At 43.7% G+C, this 20,961-nt stretch overlaps 1 protein-coding gene across 6 annotated transcripts in view; it reads right to left on the bottom strand.

The window, feature by feature from the left end:
• Positions 1-15,583: 15,583 nt before the first annotated feature.
• SLC37A3 (solute carrier family 37 member 3) overlaps positions 15,584-20,961 on the bottom strand; it is a 47,328-nt gene continuing 41,950 nt past the window's right edge. For all 6 annotated transcript variants that reach the window (XM_032867655.1, XM_032867692.1, XM_032867666.1 and 3 more), the window contains 2 exons: positions 17,486-17,551; positions 15,584-16,110 (listed from right to left, as the gene is read on the bottom strand). In XM_032867655.1, the coding sequence (XP_032723546.1) occupies positions 16,018-16,110; positions 17,486-17,551 (159 nt within the window). In that variant the 3' untranslated portion in view covers positions 15,584-16,017. The remainder of the gene's footprint in view (positions 16,111-17,485; positions 17,552-20,961) is intronic.

Here is a 20,961-nt window from a genome sequence, read left to right as displayed (position 1 = left end):
AGTTTCTCTCCCTCCTTGTCTGGCTGCCAGGAGACAGTGCTGGAGGAACTGAGGACTGAGGTTTTTGAGCCCAAGACAGAAACTACCTAACTCTTTCTATCCCTGCTTCCCTTCTCGGTTCCTGGAAATCACTCATCGGAAACTGGGACTGAGAGCTACCTCCTTCCAAATCCAGGAGAGGAAGCCCTGGGGAGAAGCCTCCAGGGAAGGACAGGGGAAGGCGGGGCATACCTTGAGTAATTTCCCGAATGAATCACTTGGCTATTTACTTTGACTGAAAGTACCTAAGAAGTACATAAGCGTAAGTTCTAGATTCTACAAGAAAAAGCCAGAATGGTACGTACAGCTCCGCAGAATGGCACAACACTTGGGTCCGTTTCCCAATCTCTCAAACTCCCATATGGTCAATGATGACAGGACCAAAGCAAGCCACATAAAGAGTTAAATGTTACATGGACTATATCAAAGCCACCAAATGCTGCTAGACTTCATTACCAAGAATTTAAATAAGAATGTCTTTGTAATATCCTCATACTCCTCAGTATTAAATTCCAAAAAGATCCACAGGGGAAAGTCTGCTCGCCTTCATCCTCTTACTGCCTGTGTCACAGACCCTTGGGAACAGGCATTTGGAAAAGCAAAGCTCATGCTTCAGGAAGATGAGAATGTAGTACATTCTATAACAAATATCTACTGAATATGAGAATGGCATTCTGGGGGTTATAGAGATGAAGGTGGCACCGTGGAAGAGATTGAATCTAGTAGGAGAGATAAGATATGTACACAAATCATTTTAAAGAAGCACAAAGTCCTACGAGATATGAGGAAGGAGTATTATCTGGTTTGATGAGAGTCAGGCAGGATCCATGAGCTGCGACTTGGAGAACAAGTATACTTTCCACAAGGGAAGAGACAGAGATGATTCTTAAGGTACAAAAGACTCTCTCATTTTTCTGCAAGTATGTGGGGAGATAAAACTGGAGAAGCACACAGGGTCTGGACATGCAGTGCCTTAAGCAACAACCCAGTGGGTGTGGAGAACTCAATGAAGACATTCAACTGAACGTCATAATCGAGACAGTTCCTAGAAGCTCAGCCTGGCAGCTGTCTGTGGGGTGGACCCAAATGGGGAGAAGCCAGGGGTAGAGAATGACTGTTTTAGTTCAAATGAGACTAATAATGGAAGCCTGAAGGCAGTACTATGGGGGTAGTAAAGGAAACGGGTGTGTACAGTGTTATGGAGGGGATTAAACAGAGCCCGAATTTCAGTGAATGTGAGGAGATGAGGGAAGAGAAAGACATCAAAATGACTCTGGAAAACTAGAAACCATAAGAGATAAATGTGTTTTTCAACCAGAAAAAAATGATTTTAAGTTAGAATGACAGAAAATGATAGCAGCATTCATAGGCTTATGGACATAAGGAGGAAGAAGAGATCTGGGGGATGGTTCTCTTTGTGAAAATTAAGAGGCCATTCAGATGCCCAGAACATAGTCGAAAATACTTAGGAAAGAGTTGAAGGTGGAGAGAGAGATGTGGGAGTAACCCACACATGGGTACCAGTGGGAACTATGGGACACAGCAAAGAAAAGCACTCTGAAGGCAGAACTAACCTAACAAAGGCCTACATTTAAAGAACAGAAGAAACAGAAACAATGGGGGAAACAAAAAGAATGAGTATTTCTTGAGTTTCAACTGTGTGCTTGTGTTGAGATTCCCATATACTGTTATCAGGGAAGTACTTTTCCCATTTTATAGATGAGAAAGCTAAATTTCAGCTTAGTCCACCAAACAACTCAGAATCCCACATCAGAAACCTGAGAATCATTCTCTTCAAGTCCATTTTCTTCACCTCTCACAGTCAAGTGCAACATACCTTGCTACCTCCACCTCTGAACCTTCCTTGACTCTCTTCCCTTCTTCCATCTTTACTTTGGGCCCTTGATTCTTTCCTGCTTAGAAATAACGTCCCATCTCCAGATCTTCCCATTCATGGCCTCACTCACCACCAATCCACCTCCTCCCCACCACCATCCAGTTCTTACAAAGCCTTCAGAAGCTTGCAAGGCCCCAATTAACTCTCTGGCATCACCTTAAGCCCCTCACTTGCAAGCACCCCACACTCAAGTCTCACAGACCAACCTGTGGTTCAAAGATTCCAGCTACCATCCCGCCTCTGCACATGGTCCCTCTCTTCCAAGACTATCTCCAATTGTTCAAGAGCAATTAGGCATCATATCCTCAAGTCAATCTTCCTAGGGTCTGTTTTCTGTACTCCTCACAGCCCTGGCCATACCCCCATCACAGCACTTAACACACTAAAATGTTTTATCCATATGACAGTCTCTCACTGTGTTGAGAGTGGTTTGGGAGCAGGGATTTTCTTCTATACGCTGGTGTCTAACACTCAACATCTCCTAGTAGAATTAATAAGACAATCAATTCAAATCCAAATCTGATTTTGAGGTCCACATTCCTTCCACCATACCATAAATTCAGAGAGCAGACAGAAACAAGATAGTGTAGGATGACAAAAAGGTAAGAGGCCATCTATGAAAGACCCAACAGCTAACATCAAACTTCAAGGTGAAAGACTGGATGTTTTCCTCCTAAGATTAGGAGCAGGACAAGGATGGCCACTGTTGCCACTTCTATTCAACATTATACTGGAAGTTCTAACCTGGGAAATTAGATAAGAAAAAGAAATAACAGTCATCTAAATTGGAAAGGAAAAAGTAAAACTATTTCTATTCCCAGATGATGTGATCTTGCATACAAAAAAAAATCCTAAGAGGGATGCCTGGTGGCTCAGTGGGTTAAGTATCTACCTTCAGCTCAGGTCATGATCCCAGGGTTCTTCTGCCTGCCACTCCCCCATTCGTTCTTTCTCTCTCTCTTTAGAACATAAAACAAGTTCAACTAGGGGATAGGACACAGGATCGATATACAAAAATCAGCTGTATCTCTACATACTAGCAGTGAACAATATGAAATGAAATTAAGCAAACAGGGCACCTGGGTGGCTCAGTCAGTTAAGCTTCTGCCTTCGACTCTGCTCATGATCCCAGGGTCCTGGGATCCAGTCTCACATCGGGATCCAGTCCAGCATCAGGCTCCCTGCTCAGGCGAGGGTTGGGTTCTCCCTCTGCCCCTCCCCACTGCTCATGCTCTCTCTCAAATAAATAAAGAAAATCTAAAAAAATAGAAGAAAAGAAATTAAACAAAGAATCCCATTTACAATATCATCAAAAAGAAAAATTACTTAGGAATAAATGTAACAAAAGAAGTACAAGACTTGTACACTGAAAACTACAAAACATCATTGAATGAAATTAAAGAAGATCTAAATAAATGGAAAGATATCCCATATTCAAGGACTGGAAGATTTAATACTGTTAAGATGGCAATACTCTCCCAAATTGATCTACAGGGTCAACACAATCCCTTTCCAAATTCCAGCTGCCTTTTTTTTTTTTGCATAAATTGACAAACTATAAATTTCACGTGGAAATATAAGGGACCCAGAATTACCAAACCAATTCTGACAAAGAAGAACAAAGTAGGAAGACCCACTCTTCCTGCTCTCAAAACTTACTACAAAGCTTCAATAATCAAGACTGGTGGTACTGACATATGGACAAAGAGATCATGTAGATGTATAGGTCAATGGCACAGAATTGAGAATCCAGAAATAAACCCTTACATTAATGATCAATGGATCTTTGACAAGGGTGCCAGGACAAGTCAATGAGGAAAGAATAGTCTTTTCAACAAATGGTGCTGGAACAACTGGATGTCTACATGCAAAAGAATGAACTTGGCCTCCTGTCTTATGCCATATACAAAAATTAACTCAAAATAGATCATACACCTAAAGGTAAGAGCTAAAACGATAAAACTCTTAAGAGAAAACTTAGGACTAAATCTCCATGACCTTGAATTAGGCAAAGATATCTTACATATGACACCAAAATCAAAAGCAGGGAAAGAAAAAATATGTAAGCTGATTTTATCAAAAAATTTTTTAAAATTGCATTTCAAAAGACACCAGCAAGAAAATGAAAAGACAATCCACACATTAAGAGAAAATACTTTCAAATCATATATGTAATAAGGGACTTATATCCAGAATACATAAAGAACTCCTACAACTCAACAATAAGAAGACAAAATAACCTAATTTTAAAATGGGCAAAGGAAACATTTTTCCAGGAAGACATACAAACAGCCAATAAACACATGAAAAGTTGCTCAACATCATTAGTTAATAGAGAACTGCAAATTAAAACCACAGTAAGACCACACTTCAAATCTATGAAGATGACCAAATTTAAAAAGTCACACAATAACAAGTATAGATGAAGATGTACAGAAATTGGAACTTTCACCAGTTGCTGGTGGGACTGTAAAATGATGTAGCCCCCTTAGAAGATAGTTTGGCTGTTCTGTATGTTACGTATAGTTACCATATGACTCAGCAATTCCACACCTAGGAATACACCCAAGAGACCTGAAAACATATCCACATGAAACTGGTACACAAATCTCACAGCAGCATTTTTCACTATAACCAGAAGTGGGTGTAACCCAAATGTCCATCAGCTGAAGAATGAACAATGTGCTGTATGCATACAATCCAGTTTAAAAAAATGGAATGAAAAACTGACACATGGAACATAAATGAGCCTTTGCCTCAATTTTACCTGCTGAATTATACTTCATGGAGGTTATTGAGTGATGACACAGAGAGGTCGATGCCATTGGAAGAAGACCTTTATTACTCACAATTCCCAAGAGGAGGGCACAAGGTGCCATACAGGGCCACAAGGGGAAGCTCTGGTTTGGGTCTGGAGGCAGGAGGAGTAGGAGAAAACCGGAACCAGAGCCTTTATTAGGTTTTCTGCAGGAAAGGCAAGGCAGGACAGGGTAAACAGTTTAGGACTGCCTTGTCTGAACAATTCTGACAGGCTTTGGGAAATAGGGGCTGTCCCTAGTTGTCTGGTACCTGGCCCTGGGGTGATTTCATGCAAAAAATATTGGCATGGTGTGTGAGCGGTAGATAAAGTAGGTGGTTGGTTCAGGGTGTAGGCTCCCTCATTGGTTCGTTTGCATATGAAAAGTGTGCTCCGGGGGAGTCCTTTGCTATCTCTAAGAATTGGCTAACCCTGGGAGGGGCGGGCAGTCTTTGCCCAGTCAGAGAGGCCACAAATATCAGAGCATCAAGAATACGGAACATAAGAAAGTACAGTTGATACAGTTGGCCCTCTGATGAATGAATGCCAAGCAAATACAGAATCTTAAAAAAACCAATTTGAACAGCCTTGAAAACATTATGCTAAGAAGCCAATCACAAAAGATTGCATATTATATGATCCCATTTATATGAAATGTCCAGAATAGACAAACAGATACAGAATGTAAATTAGAGGGCACCTGGGTGGCTCAGTCGGTTGAGGGTAGACTCTTGGTTTCATCTCAGGGTTGTGAGATAACAGCCCCAGGTAGGCTGTGAGCTCAGCACGGAGTCTGCTGGAGATTATCTCCCTCTCCCTTTGTTCCTCCCCCTACTTGCCCTCGTGCTCTTTCTCTAAAATAAATAAATAAAATCTTCAAAAAAACCCCACAAAATGTGAATCAGTAGTTGCCAGGAGCTGGGGAGAAAGGAGAAGGAGAGTGACTGCCAATGAACCTGAGGTTTCTTCCTGGGGTGATGAAAATGTTCTAAAATTAACAGTAGCGATGGACGTACAACTCTGTGAATGTGCCTAAAACCACTGTCCACTTTAAGTGGGTGACTTGTGTGGTATGTGTAAATTATATCTGAGTAAAGTCGTTATTTAAAAAAAAAAAAAGATAAGGGAAGAGAGGTGTTCAACACTGTAATAAACAAGAGGCCAGTAGAAGAGAAGTGTCCCCATGCTTGCTCTCAGAGCTCCAGTCCCCCAGATTTTCTCTCTGGAGGTGAGGAGTCATACAAGATCTCAAAATTAATCCAGTGAAGAAGGTAGACACTTTTGATACCTGACTAGAAGAGTAACACCACAAAAACACTGTTTAAGACTATTCAAAGGTTGAGTGTGGGGCAGACTGGAGAAGGATAAGACAAAAATAAATCAGGGAACACCAAAAATAAGGCTGCTGTGAATAATTCAGGTGAAGGAAGATGGCTTAGAAATCAACATGAGCAATGAGTGAAAAAAGCAAGGAAGGGTCAGCAAACCTGGATACTCACTGCATGGAGAGAGGAAAAGCTGTGCCAAAAATGATCCTTAAAGCTGTGAACCTGGGGGCCTGCAGGATGGTTTAGCCACTGACAGTTAAAGAGAAACCAGAAAGTGTGAGGATTATGGCACAGTTGAGGACTCATGGTCTAGGAAAAGAGACTGCTACTTAATGACAAAGAATCAAGATCATTCAAAAATCTCTAAGCAGCTTTTTTTTTTAAGATTTTTTTTTTTATTTATCTGACAAAGAGAGAGGTCACAAGTAGGCAGAGAGAGAGGGGTGTGACCCCCCCCCGATGTGGGGCTCCATCCCAGGACCCTGAGATCATGACCTGAGCCGAAGGCAGAGGCTTAAACGACTGAGCCACCCAGGCACCCTGCAAGCAGCTTATTATACAAAGACCAATAGGAAGGTTATATGAGTAGTGGATTTGCAGAAACTGGGTGGAGAAAACGAGCTATCTTAAATCAGGCTGCCAACAGGACATCTTAGTGAGCTCAGGCAGTTTAAGATTTAAAAATGAGTAACAAATTGGGGCTGGAGATAAATACTCCATAGTCATCCGAAGGTTTTAGAAAAATATGAAAAAGGAAGCTTTCTAAAGGAAAGAACTAGAAGAGAGAAAATTAAACATTCACTAAGTTTTACCTTCCACTCAGCAGGAGATTTTTCTAAATGATTAAAGGTGATCCTGTCTTTCCAGAGTTCTGCAGACTAATAAAGACAAGGCTGGAAACAGGGTGTGTGAACAAGAGCCTCTGGAGCACAGAAGACGAAACAATTGTGTCCAGAGAATGTTCTCGAGACTGAAGATTAGGAGAGGGGAAATCAAATCAGAGAGAGAAGGGGAGCTCAAAGAAGACAGCTGAGGACTTCGCAAGTAAAGGGCTGCACTGGTAGATTTGCTCAGAAATCAATAGCTGGGGAATAGTTTCTATACAAATTTTTAAAAAAGATTTTTATTTATTTATTTGACAGAGATCACACGTAGGCAGAGAGGCAGAGGGTGGGGGAAGCTGGCTCCCTGCCAAGCAGAGAGCCCCATGCAGGGCTCGATCCCAGGACCCTGGGAACAGGACCTGAGCTGAAGGCAGAGGCTTAACCCACTGAGCCACCCAGGCGCCAGGTTTTTATACAAATTTAAGATTGGAAGCCCAAAAAGCTGAAAGAGAGAGGGAAGCTATCCTCAAACATTCCAAGAGAAAAAATTCGTCTGTGTTGCTTTGGAAGAAGAAATAACAAGGAAAGGAGAACAAATTTTCTAATAATTCAAGCTACAGAACAATGGAATAGCCTCACTAGGGAGAGTGCATTCGGTTACCCCAAGAGAATGTTCCCAAGTTTGGTACCAGACAGCTGTCAGTGGACGATGCAAAGGAGTTCACTCCTGGGAGAGGGGTAGACTAACCTTTAGGTCTCACCTCAATAATTCAAAGCTGGTGTCCAGGTTAGAGAAGGAATAGTTGGGTTGGGGGGAGAAGAGAGAAGGGGAGAGAGCGAGTGAGGTTTGCAAGGGTAGCCCATCCGTTGGGATTTGAACTTGGACTCCCTCCTCATGGTAGAAGGGATGGCAGCAGCAAGGTGTGGAGGGGATGGTTGAGGATCTCAACCGAGAGGCTCGCCGAGGTTAATGACTGGAAACGAATGGTGAAGGGAAGCTACTCGAAAGCCATGGGATTTACAGGGAGGCTAAGGCATCACTTCCTCTGGGAGACAGAACTGTCCAAGGAGAGAAACACCAGAGAATCTCCATCTCTCTGTAGAACAGGCTGCGCGGCCATCAGTGGTGGTAGGAGGCTGAGGGAAGGCCTGGGGGCGTGGAACGGGAACTCCACACATACAGTAATCACGAAATAAAGAGGATTTCAAAACACATATACATCAATAATGAAATAAAGAACATGTGGCACCTTCCGGTGTTGCAAAGTACAGCAGGCAGGGTCTCTGGGACTCTGTCTCCCCCTGCTGAGTCAAGAAATAGGTGGCCTGAGCAGGGGAAGGAACCTGACTGTGTAAAGACCAGCTCCTTTTGGGGGGGTAGAGAGAGAAAATGAAACTGGGTAGGAAAGCGCCTTCCAGATGAGAACCACCACAATCCCGCAGCATGACATACGCTCTGGCGGAAAGCAGCCATGCTGAGCCCCAGCCCAACAGGAGGGGGCTGCGGGAAGGGGGACTGCTCTGGGTCATTTCTATATGCCACCCCTGAGAGGCTTTTCTCCAGAAGAGTCTTGTCTTAACTAACCCATCCCTTTATCCAGAGGCTGTTTCCATAGCCTAAGTGATTGCAGAGACCAGGGGTGGGGCGTGGAGGATAGGGAGGCTTTGGTGTTATTTTAATTAGGAACCTTTCCTCTAATGGTGACACAGGCTCTTTTCTCAAAAGTGCTGCTAAAAGGGGGCGCCTGGGTGGCTCATTGGCTTAAAGCTTCTGCTTTCAGCTCAGGTCATGGTCTCGGGGTCCTGGAATCGAGCCCCACATCGGGCTCTCTGCTCTGTGGGGAGCCTGCTTCCCTCTCTCTACCTGCCTCTCTGCCTACTTGGGATCTCTGTCAAATAAATAAAATCTTAAAAAAAAAGAAAAAGTGCTGCTAAAAGGACCAATCTGGGTGATAATGCAGTACCTACATTCCCCACAAGAGCTCATTCATAGGATCATCTTTCCCATGAACCCAACTGGTAGTGCCAACAATGGTGAAACCTGTTCCACGGCCCTGGGGACATAGGGGCACAGTCTCGGTGGGCGGACTAGGCTCTACCCACAGCTGCTTCCCCTCCCAGCCATACCCGACTGCCTCCAGTCCTTCATAAGCCTACTAACATCTTCATCCCACAAAACAAAGGCAACTCATGTATGCTACTCTTTAGGTTGTCATTTTCATGGAAACCAGCTGTGTTACTGTTAGATTTCTGAAACTTGTCTATGGTGAGGCTAAGAAAACAAACAAAACGCTAAATAAAGAAGCAACTGCACGCGCATGTGTGCGTGCGCGCGCGCACACACACACACACACACACACACACACAGAATCAGAGAGAATCTAGGACTGTGGCATCTTGATGTCCCTCTTTAGGGTGTGATAGTAATTATTAAGCAAGGTGGAGGCCTTTGAAGTCCTCAGATGAAGGGTTTCACCTAAATACAATCATCCCATTAAAATCCACAACATCTGGTAGGGGCGCCTGGGTGGCTCAGTGGGTTAAGCCGCTGCCTTCGGCTCAGGTCATGATCTCAGGGTCCTGGGATTGAGTCCCGCTTCGGGCTCTCTGCTCAGCAGAGAGCCTGCTTCCCTCTCTCTCTCTCTGCCTGCCTCTCTACTTGTGATCTCTGTCTGTCAAATAAATAAATAAATAAATAAATAAAATCTTTAAAAAAATAAATAAATAAAATCCACAACATCTGGTCAAACAGGGCAGCACTTTTACCAACATTCCACCGTGATAAAGGGGATTCAAAACAGTTCCAAATGATTTTGCTACTTCTTAAATTTCTGGAAGGCAAAAAGAAAAAAACAGTTATTCCTTCAAGAGGAGGGCAATAGCAGGCCTGAAGAAGCAGGCTCCCAGCATCTCCAGAGCAAGCCCCTCATTCACAGGTAATGAGGCATTCATGAGAAACAAGGGTACGAGGCAGGGACCGCGGTCAAGAGCAAAGAGGCAGACCTGGCAACAGTGAGCATGTGACATCATCACACCTGCGGCGACTACCCAGGGCCCCGGAAGGAGGGAAGAAAGGACAATGCAAGAGTCTGTCAGATGGCAGAATCCCGGAGCCTCAGGGAGGACTGAGAAAAAGAGGCAAGAGGTGTTTGCCTTTACAAAGGCAAACTTACGATGGGAGGCAGCTGCAGAGGGAAGCAGTGGACTGGCACAAGGGGAGAAGCTCTGAGGGGCCTGATAGGGCGGGGGGTACCCCACTGAGCAGCAGGTGCAGGACTGGAGGCAGTTTAACTCGAGGGCTGCTCAGGCCCCGGATTATGGGCCTCGGAAAAGATGAGGGCAGTTGCACAACTGCTGTAAGACTAGGATAAGATTAAATGAGAAGACGCCACAGAGGGTAATGGCAAAGACGCTAGAGTTAAGGCAAAAGGCCTGGGGTTTTATTCGGTTCTGCTTCTGTCCTTTACGAGCTCTGTGACCACTGAATGTCTCTGAACCTCAGCTCTCCCATCTGCAAAACAACCAAGCGACCTGCCTACCGCAGTCACAACGATGTGGTGGGCGTGAGAGAGAGCCGTGAGGGGTGGGCACTTTTGAAAGGCGTATATGCATGTGAACTATTACATGAGGATGATAGAAAGACCATACCACTGGGTACTCAGGTACATAATTTCTTTTCAAGTATTAGACTTTACACATATGTACATATGTATGCTATGTATGTGTGTGTATGCAACATATGTATTTACATAAAACATATATACTGCTGCCTATGCTGTAACACATGCATATAACATTTCAGTGATCCATATTGTCTTATCTATGTTCACATACAGAAATACCATTATCTCCTCTTTAATCTTATTCCGATAGATGCTGAGACAAACTTGGCCACCAGAAACAATCAGGGCATGGAAGGAAAAAGCAAAAGGAAGAGGACCCTGAATCTAAATGTACAAGAGGCCACGTGGGAAGGTAAACCAGCTATCTTGATTCAATGGCAGGAACATCCTTTGACATGGAGCTGACTCTTTGAGGCTCACAATTTAATTGAGGAAATGACAACCAGAAACAACCAGAGCAAAACAGAGCAGTAAAATCCATCAGACTGTGTGATCTAGGAATAACAGCTACAGAAGTTTAAAGACAAGAGAGAGGGGCGCCTGGGTGGCTCAGTAGTTAAAGCCTCTGCCTTCGGCTCAGGTCATGATCTCAGGGTCCTGGGATCGAGCCTCATATCAGGCTCTCTGCTCAGCAGGGAGCCTGCCTCCTCCTCCTCTCTCTCTCTCTGCCTGCCTCTCTGCCTACTTGTGATCTGTCAAATAAATAAAAATCTTTAAAAAAAATAAAATAAAATAAAATAAAGACAAGAGAGAGCATGAGGAACAGCATCGTCAGGAAAGCTCCTCGGAGGCAGGACGCCAAGGGCTGAGACGGATGAACAGCATTGGGACAGCAGCGGAAGGAGGACAGTTCAGGTAAAATCATGTAGCAGGAAGAGACAGCAGCTTGAACAGCATGGGATCTGCCCTGGAACAAAAAAGCTCACTGTTGGGGGGCCTGGGTGGCTCAGTGGGTTGGACGGCTGCCTTCAGCTCAGGTCGTGATCTCAGAGTCCGGGGATCAAGTCCTGCATCAGGTTCCCCACTCAGCAGGGAATCTGCTTCTCCTCCCTCTGCCCGCTGCTCCCCTTGCTTGTACTCTGTCAAATAAATAAAATCTTAAAAAAAAAAAAAAAGGGTTGGGGGGCACCTGGGTTGCTCAGTGGGTTAAGCCTCTGCCTTCAGCTCAAGTCATGATCTCAGGGTCCTGGGATCGAGTCCCGCATTGGGCTCTCTGCTCGGCAGGGAGCCTGCTTCCCCCTCTCTCTCTGCCTGCCTCTCTGCCTGCTTGTGATCTCTCTGTCAAATAAATAAAATCTTGAAGAGGGGAAAAAAAAAAGAGAAGAAAAGCTCACTGTTCACCATTGCTTAGCCTCTGGGAGAGCTAATGGGTCTCCCAAAGAGCCTGAGGAGAGGGTACTGCACCCTACGCCAGCGAGCCTCCTAACCTGGCCGCCACGGCTCTCTCACGCCCACCACATCGTTGTGACTGCAGGAGGTGGTACTGCATATAAAGCAAGAGGAAGGGCCACTGGCAGGATCCGGGCCCCTCACCCCGCTTTGCCTACCCTCCCACTCTTTCATTTTCCTCCCACCTTTTCCAACATGATCAACATTTACTCAGCACCAACCAGGCAGGAAATTGGAGAAAAAGAGCAACAATCTCCTTGGGGAGTTAGCTGTGAAAAATAGCTAAGACAGAAAGAGCTAAGCACCAAGCAAGTCATATTGCTATTCGTAGCCAAGGAAGGAGAGACAGTGAGTGCTAATCAGGCTGGTTGGGAAAGGTTTCTTGGACTCACCGGTGCTGGCCAAGCCTTGGAGGAAAGTTGAGATTCACAAGGCTGAGAGTTAAAAAGTTGTATTACAGACAAGAAGGTATACATGACAATGGGAATACTCCTAACACTACTGAACTATATGGTTTAAATGGTTAAAGTGGCAAATGTTACCTGTATTTTAATTAGTTTCAAAAAAACTTTAAAAAAATTTAAATACAGGTGCTTACTTAAAAAAGATAAGAAGATAGGAAAACACAACTGTCATTTGTAGCACGTGAGAAGCCAACCCAACTGATTTTGTAGACGGTTCATGTAGCGTGGCGATCAGGAAAGAACCCAGTCAGCTCGAAACCAGACTGTGGAAAACCTCACGCCAGGTGGCACTTGGTTCTCTGCACCAGGGTTTCTAACTTTGTGGTCCAAGGATAGGCTTTAAGTTTTGGCCCATGAACACCCTGTAACACATTTGAATGTTCACTTCTATGTGTGTTTTGATCTAGGAAGAGGGTAAATATCTTTCAGATTCTCAAGAGGGCCTATGACTCAGAAACCTTGGAAACCATTCATGTGGGCAACTGGCAGACTGGTCTGTGTAGGGATGGGGCAAAGGGGTTGAGGTTATAGGACTTGAGTCCATTTCCCTTGAGACTTTCTCTTCACTATACACCACAGACAGTATTTAATGAACGGACGCCAGACCTCTCTTCAGTGGTTTCTTACTCACTAGTATTTACCAGAGCTACCGGTAGATGAGAAGAACTGCTCATCAGAGAAAGGTGCTGACACTTACTGTAGAAAAGAAACTACCAGGGACACCTGGATGCTTCCGTTGGTTGGGTTTCTGCCTTCCAATTGGGTCATGATCTCGGGGTCTTGGGACCATGTCCCACATTGGGCTCCTTGCTCGGCAGGGGGCCTGCTTCCCCCCCCCTTGCCTGCCGATCCCCCTGCTTGTGCGCTCCTTCTCTCTCAGATAAATAAATAAAATCCTTTAAAAAAAGAAAAGAAAAGAAAACTACCAGAGGGTGAACAAAGGAGAGAACCCAGTATAGGGGATAGGAGGTCAAGAGAAAGAAGCCAGGAGGGGAAAGTCCTAGGGAGGATGGAGAGGTTACCAGTGTCCAATACAAGGGAATAAGAAAGATAAGAAATGAAAGAAAAAGATTTCCAAATTCAGTGGTCTTCAGATGCGTGGTTTCTGTAGGGTAAGGAAAGAAGAGATCAGAGAGTAAGGATATGGTATCCAAAGCCGGACGCGTGTAGAGGAGGGAGGTGTTACTGATAACTATGTCAGAACAACAGGAATTAAAACGAGGGCTGTCCCGGGCAAGCAGATACACAGTTCGTGACCTCACTGAGGAGGAAGTTAGTAGGCCACCCGGAAAGGCAGCAGAGGCCATCCATGAACCGAAGGATTTGGCTGTGCAAAGAAAAATAGGATAGGAGTCAGCAGAACTAGTAGGGCTAAGAAAAGGCCTTATCAGTTACTTATGGGGCAGGCAGGGAAGGTTCTGGAGGTTTTAAAGAGGGCAGGGAGGAAACACACGAGAGCACTGTGCATTCTCCAACGACTTCCTGATGCTTTCTTGCGTGAACGTTGACCACGGGACTTCAGTCTTCTAGGAAGCAGGAAGGAACAGAATACACAGGAGCGGGGAGAGGACTTTCTTTCTTTGAAACTACACAGAAGGAGAGAAGAAAACACAGCATGACCAGAAAGGGCAGGCCAGAGTGACTTTCTTCAACCTAGTGAGCATCCGAGGTGTAGCTGCCAGAGAAGCCGTCATCTCCAAATTAGCTTCCCCTTTGGCCTTTTCTTCAAGGGCCAAGAAATTAATACAAAAGTGAAGTTAGGAGTTCTTTAAAGCTGATTCCTATGTAGCCTGCCAGAACGAGAACAATAAGGAAATATATCCATCATGCAAAATATCCTTTCATTCGGGGCGGAGCACTTATCTATTTAAAATTTCATTTTAGATACTGCTTGGGGGTTACAGAGAAGTCAGGGGAACACTCACCCAGCTAAGTGTAAACAGGATGAAAAATAAAAATAAAAATAAAAAAATAAACAGGATAAGAAAACAATGTTGGTGTCAGGATAAAAAGATGCTACCATACGGATAATGTGGGCAGAGAGGAAACTGTCAGCCAAATGTCAGAGGGAGGTTAAATAATAAAAAATAGCATTCAAGCATTCATCTATAGGCAATTCTTAAACTACAACCAGGCAAGTCATCCAAACTTAGCACACACTCACACAAAGAGGAAGGGATGGTGTTCACAGAACAGAGATGGGGCCATCAGGAAGAAACTAGCTGTACTATGCGGCAGTACCACAGGGTCAGTAAATGGCCAACCGCAGGAAATTAGAAGGCATGAATCATACCCTAGAACGAGAAAGTCAGAGTGTGTATTTAAATAATCAGATGGACAGGTTATTTACTATAAAAGTCAGTTTATTTTCCCTTCCTGTGTTCTGTATTTTCCCTTTTTTGTCAGTAATGAGGCATTAACTGATTGGAAATCTCCTTGATTAAATAACATTACCAAGTTCATAAATTCACACACCACATTTTAGAGTATAAAGCAAGAAGTTGAAAAATATTCCCTAACCCAACACCAATTAGGCAGCCCTCAAAATTGCACACTTTCCCCCTAGTTCGTGTCCATAATTTAAAATACATATACAGAATGACCTAAAAATATTGATAATTAGTATAGAATTCACAGCCTTGAAGACATACACGCTACAAACTTCTAAGGAATAGACACCTAGTCCCCAGGCCCTAGTAACCGGTTGATGTGATTCAAGGTCACATACTTAACGCTTACTAGGACAAAAGGTCTTTCCTTTGTCTCTAATTCTAGTCTTCTGCTGAGGTAACTCAAGGAACCCAGTAGTGAGAAAGCTCAATTCTCTGAAAACAGGCCAAAGCCGATTAGCGTCCTAGTGGATCCTAACATTCCCAGAGAGCACATCTGGGGTTGAGGACTTCGGTTGTGAGCTATACCTTGGAATGTTCATGAAAACAGATGATGTACCTTATGGTCCTTGAAAGGAAGACTGAGTACTTCCAGGAGTCAAAGTGACTTGTGAATGAAGACAGAAGAAAACAAGATGACAGTAATTTGAAGGTATTTCTGCTTCTGGAGCTGACTAACTTTAGATCAGATACAGAGTGACTGAGCCCGTCACCACATAGTGCCATTTTCCCACCGCTGTTAACAAAGGGGTTCTCTGTCCAAGGCCGGCTTGTGCTTGATGCAGTGTGCGCACTCTGTCCACCAGGACTGGAGGCTTCAAAGCCCAACTGCTCTCTACAGACTCATTATCAAAGCAGAATCCAGCGATCCTCCCCTACTCATGGAGCCCATCTTTGATGCAAACCACGTGCAACTGTCTTGTGGCCACTGAACTTTCCAGGCTGGAGAATTGGGGTCCAAGTCCAAGACAGTAATTCAGGTTACAAGGATAATCTCAACAGGCCAAATAAAAAGGCTGGCAGCTTCACAGGCCACTCAGTACGTTTGCGAAGCAGCAATGAAAATCACCCACAGTAACTCATGTAGTGCAGAAAAACAGCCCAGCCTTCCCCACCGGTCAGCAGCTCAAGTGGCCGACACTGCTGAAAGAGGCTTGACAATCTGAGGTTTTGCTGGAGCTCCTAAGACAACTCCCAATAGGGTGAATTAAAAGAAATAACAGTCCTGATGTGTCTCCCATTGTTCTTCTCTTCTGTGGTCAACACTCACTCACTCAGTACGTGAGCTTGTCGTCTTTGCATGAGATAGCAGATTTCCCTCACTATTAATGGCGAGATAAATAAAATTGTACAACTTGTCTGTGAAGAGAAAAAAGCATTAAATATGCAGTGGCAATTTAATTAACCCTGTTAGAGCACCATGAACATAATAATGAATGTGGACAATTGCATTAATTTCGACTCCATACAAAGGTAACTCAATCTTTTCCAATGAATTAGAAAAAAATTTGGAAAATCAAGGTTAATACGTTTTTTAAAACTTTATGTTACATACTCTCCAGGAAAAGAACTAAGGCACAGAAAATTAAATAATGTGCCACAGGCAGAGCAAAAAAATGGTACCGGAGCTCACTTTATTTATTTTTTATTTTTTATTATTTGTTTAAGTAACCTCTGCACCCAGTGTGGGGCTCAAACTCCTGACCCCAGGATCAAGAGTTGCACACTGTGCAGACTGAGCCAGCCAGGCGCCCCTGGAGCTCACTTTAAGAACAGTGCTTCTCATAAGAGATCCAGTTTTTTTCTAGTACGATTTCTTGTATGATCACATAGCAGGTTCATCAGGAGACATGTCCCTCTTTAGCACAGATGTCAGAAGTAGAACACAGAGACATATGGCCCAGTCTTTAGAAGGCGGAAGGCAGTTAGGCAGAAGAAGCATCCTCTGTGACAGCAGAGTACATAGCCTTAAGGCAGCTCCAGGGAACTTGGGAGCTGAACTAACCCTGGGCTCCTTGGACAAGGCTAGAGGACCATGGCTGGACGTGGGCCCCTTGAGGCTGTCTCCAATTAGGATGCACTAGATTTAGGGCTGGGATACAAACACATCCGCTCGTGGATGAAGCAATCGCCCAACCCTCTCAGGGAGACCTGTCTCGAGCACTACCTCACCAATAAAGCAGGAGGGTAGGTCACATACTCACTTAACAGAGAGCAACATTTTAAAAGTATAAGGCATTGTTCTGAATTGGCTATTTCCCAGAAAGTACACAATCCCAGCCAGGAATGTTTAAGGTACGACAAATATTTTCTCAAGAGACTCTCTTCATTTTAGAACCTACATACCACAGTGTTAATTATAGTAATGTTTTTTTTTTGAGCCCCGTGTTGCTTGGTGTATCCTGTAATTTCCTTCAGAATTCCCAAACTAAATCTAGCAGATAGAGAGTACCCCAGGGAGAGTACACCGATTAATACTTTCAATAAATCTCTCACCACTTTTTCTAGAAGTATAAACGACAATATTCATTAGGCTCAGGTCAAGGGCAAATGAGAAGACCTGTTCCCACCCTGAAAAAAGAATTTGTCATTTAGCCTCATGAGATGTTACTCTTCACAAAAGGCTCACCAACAGCAATCAGCAATTGTGCTCATTTAAGAAGCGATCAGAGTAAATGCTTTGAACTAAATTTGTAAAAAAACCACGAGTTAAAAAAGGCACACACTCACTTACCATGAGAATGAAAAAGTAGAACACCCACATCCATCCCAGGTTGTCCTGGATCAAAGACACTAAATACTACAAGGGAGAAAAAGAAATTACAATATAATCCTTTGTAAATTAATCAAACGAAGTAGCTGAAAGGGTAGGTTAAACACAGCTCTTCCAGAAAATGCGAAGGGAGTTAGGATTTGTAGAATGGTTTCCGGTTCGCAAAGCTTTCCCGTGTGTGTTCCTACTTAAAGACACCTGGCCTTCACCTTGTAAGCCGGCAGAGTCCAGCACAAACACAGCAGAAGAGACGACATGACTACAAGGTTTATTTTTGTTCACTTTGCCAATAAGAGGAAGATGAACATCCTCAAGCCACTTCTGTGTAATTGTTCTTTCTCCCAATGAGAGGTACTTTAATTGATGCTTTTAAAAACAGTTTGTCTTTTAAGCATGTTGCCCATTTTTCAATGCTGTTATTTAGACTCAGAGGATTTCTATACGGCTTTAACATTCTACAGCAAATTCTTTTACTTTATTCCAATCACTGAAAAGAATCTAGTAGCATTTGGCCCATTTTCTTTTTCTATGATAAAATGTGTATGATAAAAGTGGCCATTTTAACCATTTTTAAGTGTACAATTCAGAGGCGTTACATACGCTTACGGTGTTATACCACCATCCCCATTAACTATTCCCCAAATTTTTCATCACCCTAAACACCAAGTTTGCACCTATCAAGCAATAACTCCCCACAAGCCCCTCTTCCCTGGTAACCTCTGAGAATTTGCCTGTTCTAGAGATTTCATGTTCAGCGGAGTCACACAGTGTTTGTCCTTCCGGGTCTGGCTTATCTCAGCGTACTGTCTCCAAGGCTGCAGCACATGTTGGAAGAGCGTCCCTTTTTATGCCTGGATAATAGTCCACACTGTGGACATGCCCCCTTTCGTCTGTCCTGTCATCAGCTGATGAACGTTCGGTTTGTTTCCACCTTGTGGTTATTATGAATAACGCTGCCATGAACACTGGTACACACATGTCTGAGTCCGGTTTTCAGTTCTTTAATTCCTAGGAGTGGATCTGCCAGGTCACACAGTAATTCCGTGGTTAACTTTGTGAGGCACCCACCAAGGCATTTTGCACAGCAGCTGCACCATTTTACATTCCCGCCAGCAACGTAAGAGATCCAGTTCCTCTACATCCTCGGAACTACTTGTTCTCTTCTGTCGTTGTTCTTAAAATGACAGCCATCCTAACAGATGTGCAGTGGTATCTCACTGAGGTGTTTTTTTGTTTTGTTTTCCTCACTGAGGTTTGGATTCACATTTCCCTAAAAACTAAGGATGCTGAGAATCTTTGCAGGTGCTTCATTGCCCATTTGTACATATTTGTCATGAAGATTTGTCCCTATAATTTCTTCTAAGAGGTTTTATAGTTTTCGTTCTTAAGGTTAGGTACTGATCTGTTTTGTGTCAGTTTTTGTCTCCGCTGTAAGGCAAGGGCTCCCCATCTTCAACCTGCTTGTGTGTATCCAGCTTCCCCAGCACCATTTGGTGAAGAAACCATTCTTTCCCCATTGAATGGTCTTGGCACCCTTGTCAAAAATCAACTGACCAGGGTGCCTCAGTGGCTGAGTTGGTTAACCGTCTGCCTGCAGCTGAGGTCACGAATCCAGGGTCCTGGGACTGAGCCCTGTGTTGGGCTCTCTGCTCAGCGGGAAGCCTGCTTCTCCCTCTCTCTCTGCCTGCCGCTCCCCTTGCTGTGCTCTCTCTCCGTCAAGCAACTAAATAAAATCTTAAGAAAAAAAAATCGACTGACCACAGATGTTGAGTTTTACCCATGTTCTTCCATCACACACTACCAGTGAAATTTATAAGCGGAAAAAACCAAAAGCAAAACAAGTGAGTGATGTAGCGTAAATTACACAACGGAAAGCAAAAAAGCAGAGGTCTAGTCGCCTGTTGAAGGGCTCATAGCAGCGCTCCCAAGTCTTTCTAACACTTTATCTTTCTTTTAAACATCTTCATTGACATATTCACCCATTTAAAGTATACAACTCAATGGTTTTTAGTGTATTTACAGAACGGTGCAACTATTACCATAATCTAATTTTAGGCCATGTCTATCACCAGCCCCCTCCAAAACATGCTGTGCCCATCAACAGTCACTCTGCAGAACCACCTGTCCCCAGGCAACCACTAATCTAATTTCTTTCCTATAGATGGGCCCATTTCAGATAGCTCATATGAATGAAATCATTCAAGTACACAGTCTTTTGTAGCAGGCTTCTTTCATGGAGCCCACTATTTTTTAGATACATCTATGTAACATCTGTCCATTTCCACTCTTAAGGGCCAGATACCATCTTCAACGGCCAAATACTGCTCCGTCGTATGAATACGCACATGCCGCTTCTCCATTCCTCAGTCGATGGACATTCGGTTTCCCACTTCTTAGATGTGAGGAGTAACCCAGCTACGAACACACATGTGTCCAGGTGTTTATGTGAACATTTTTTGTCATGTTTTCTTGGACAGATGCCACGATTTAATCTTACTGAACCCCTATGTATTAAAAACATATGAAGCCACTGGGATCACAAAAATGAAGGAAACAGTTCCTGTTCTCAAGGACATGCAGAAGCTGGCATGGACAAACCAGCAAACGTGATCCACCGTGACAAGCCCTCTGGTAGAAGTAGGCACCAACCTCTATGGAAACCAAGAGACCAACTCATTCTTGTGAAGTTAAGGGAAGGTGGGGAAAAAGCTGTTCAGGGTAAATTAGGAGAGCTGGGACAAAGCTCATCAAGTTTCTAATATTAAGTCACAGAGTCTGGAATCTCATATCCCACGCAATGGGAAATTATTCAAAAATCAATATGGAGGAGGAATGAATAAAGCCTAACTAACAATGATTTACTCCAGATCTTATTTTCCCAAACACCAAACTGAGCCTAATGCTGACCCAAGTTCATAGTTAGGGATCCAAATACTGGCAGGTCAGACATTCTTAATACAAATAAACTCCTAGAGGAGCACCTGGGTGACTCAGTCGGTTAAGCAACTGCCTTCAGCTCAGGTCATGATCCCCGAGTCCCAGGATTGAGTCCCGCATCACACTCGCTGCTCAGCGAGGACTTTGCTTCTCCCTCTGATCCTCCCCCCTTCTCGTGCTCTCTCTCTCTCTCAAAGAAATAAAAATCTTTAAAAAAAAAAAAACCAACTCCTTGAAATTCTCATTATACAACCCACCTGTTTGATTAATGAAGAAAACATCAGGGAGAAAGGATAACCGAAAATACAATAATACCAGAAAAGGATATCCGGTACAATCACCCCTTGCTTTTATATAAAGACCTCTGAACTGAAGCCAGTATCATTTTTGGTTCCTACTCCAACACACAATAAAGTAAGCACATTTCTCCTACTTTTGCTAGATTTTTTTTTTCTCCCTTCAGTCTCATAATCAAGTACACTAAGCACATCAATCCTATC

This window comes from Lontra canadensis, unplaced genomic scaffold, assembly GCF_010015895.1.
Source record: "Lontra canadensis isolate GAN:19392208 unplaced genomic scaffold, GSC_riverotter_1.0 scaffold2, whole genome shotgun sequence".
NCBI lineage: Eukaryota > Metazoa > Chordata > Mammalia > Carnivora > Mustelidae > Lontra > Lontra canadensis.
Note: the sequence above shows the minus strand (reverse complement) of the source record. Positions and strands in the feature narration are given on the sequence as shown.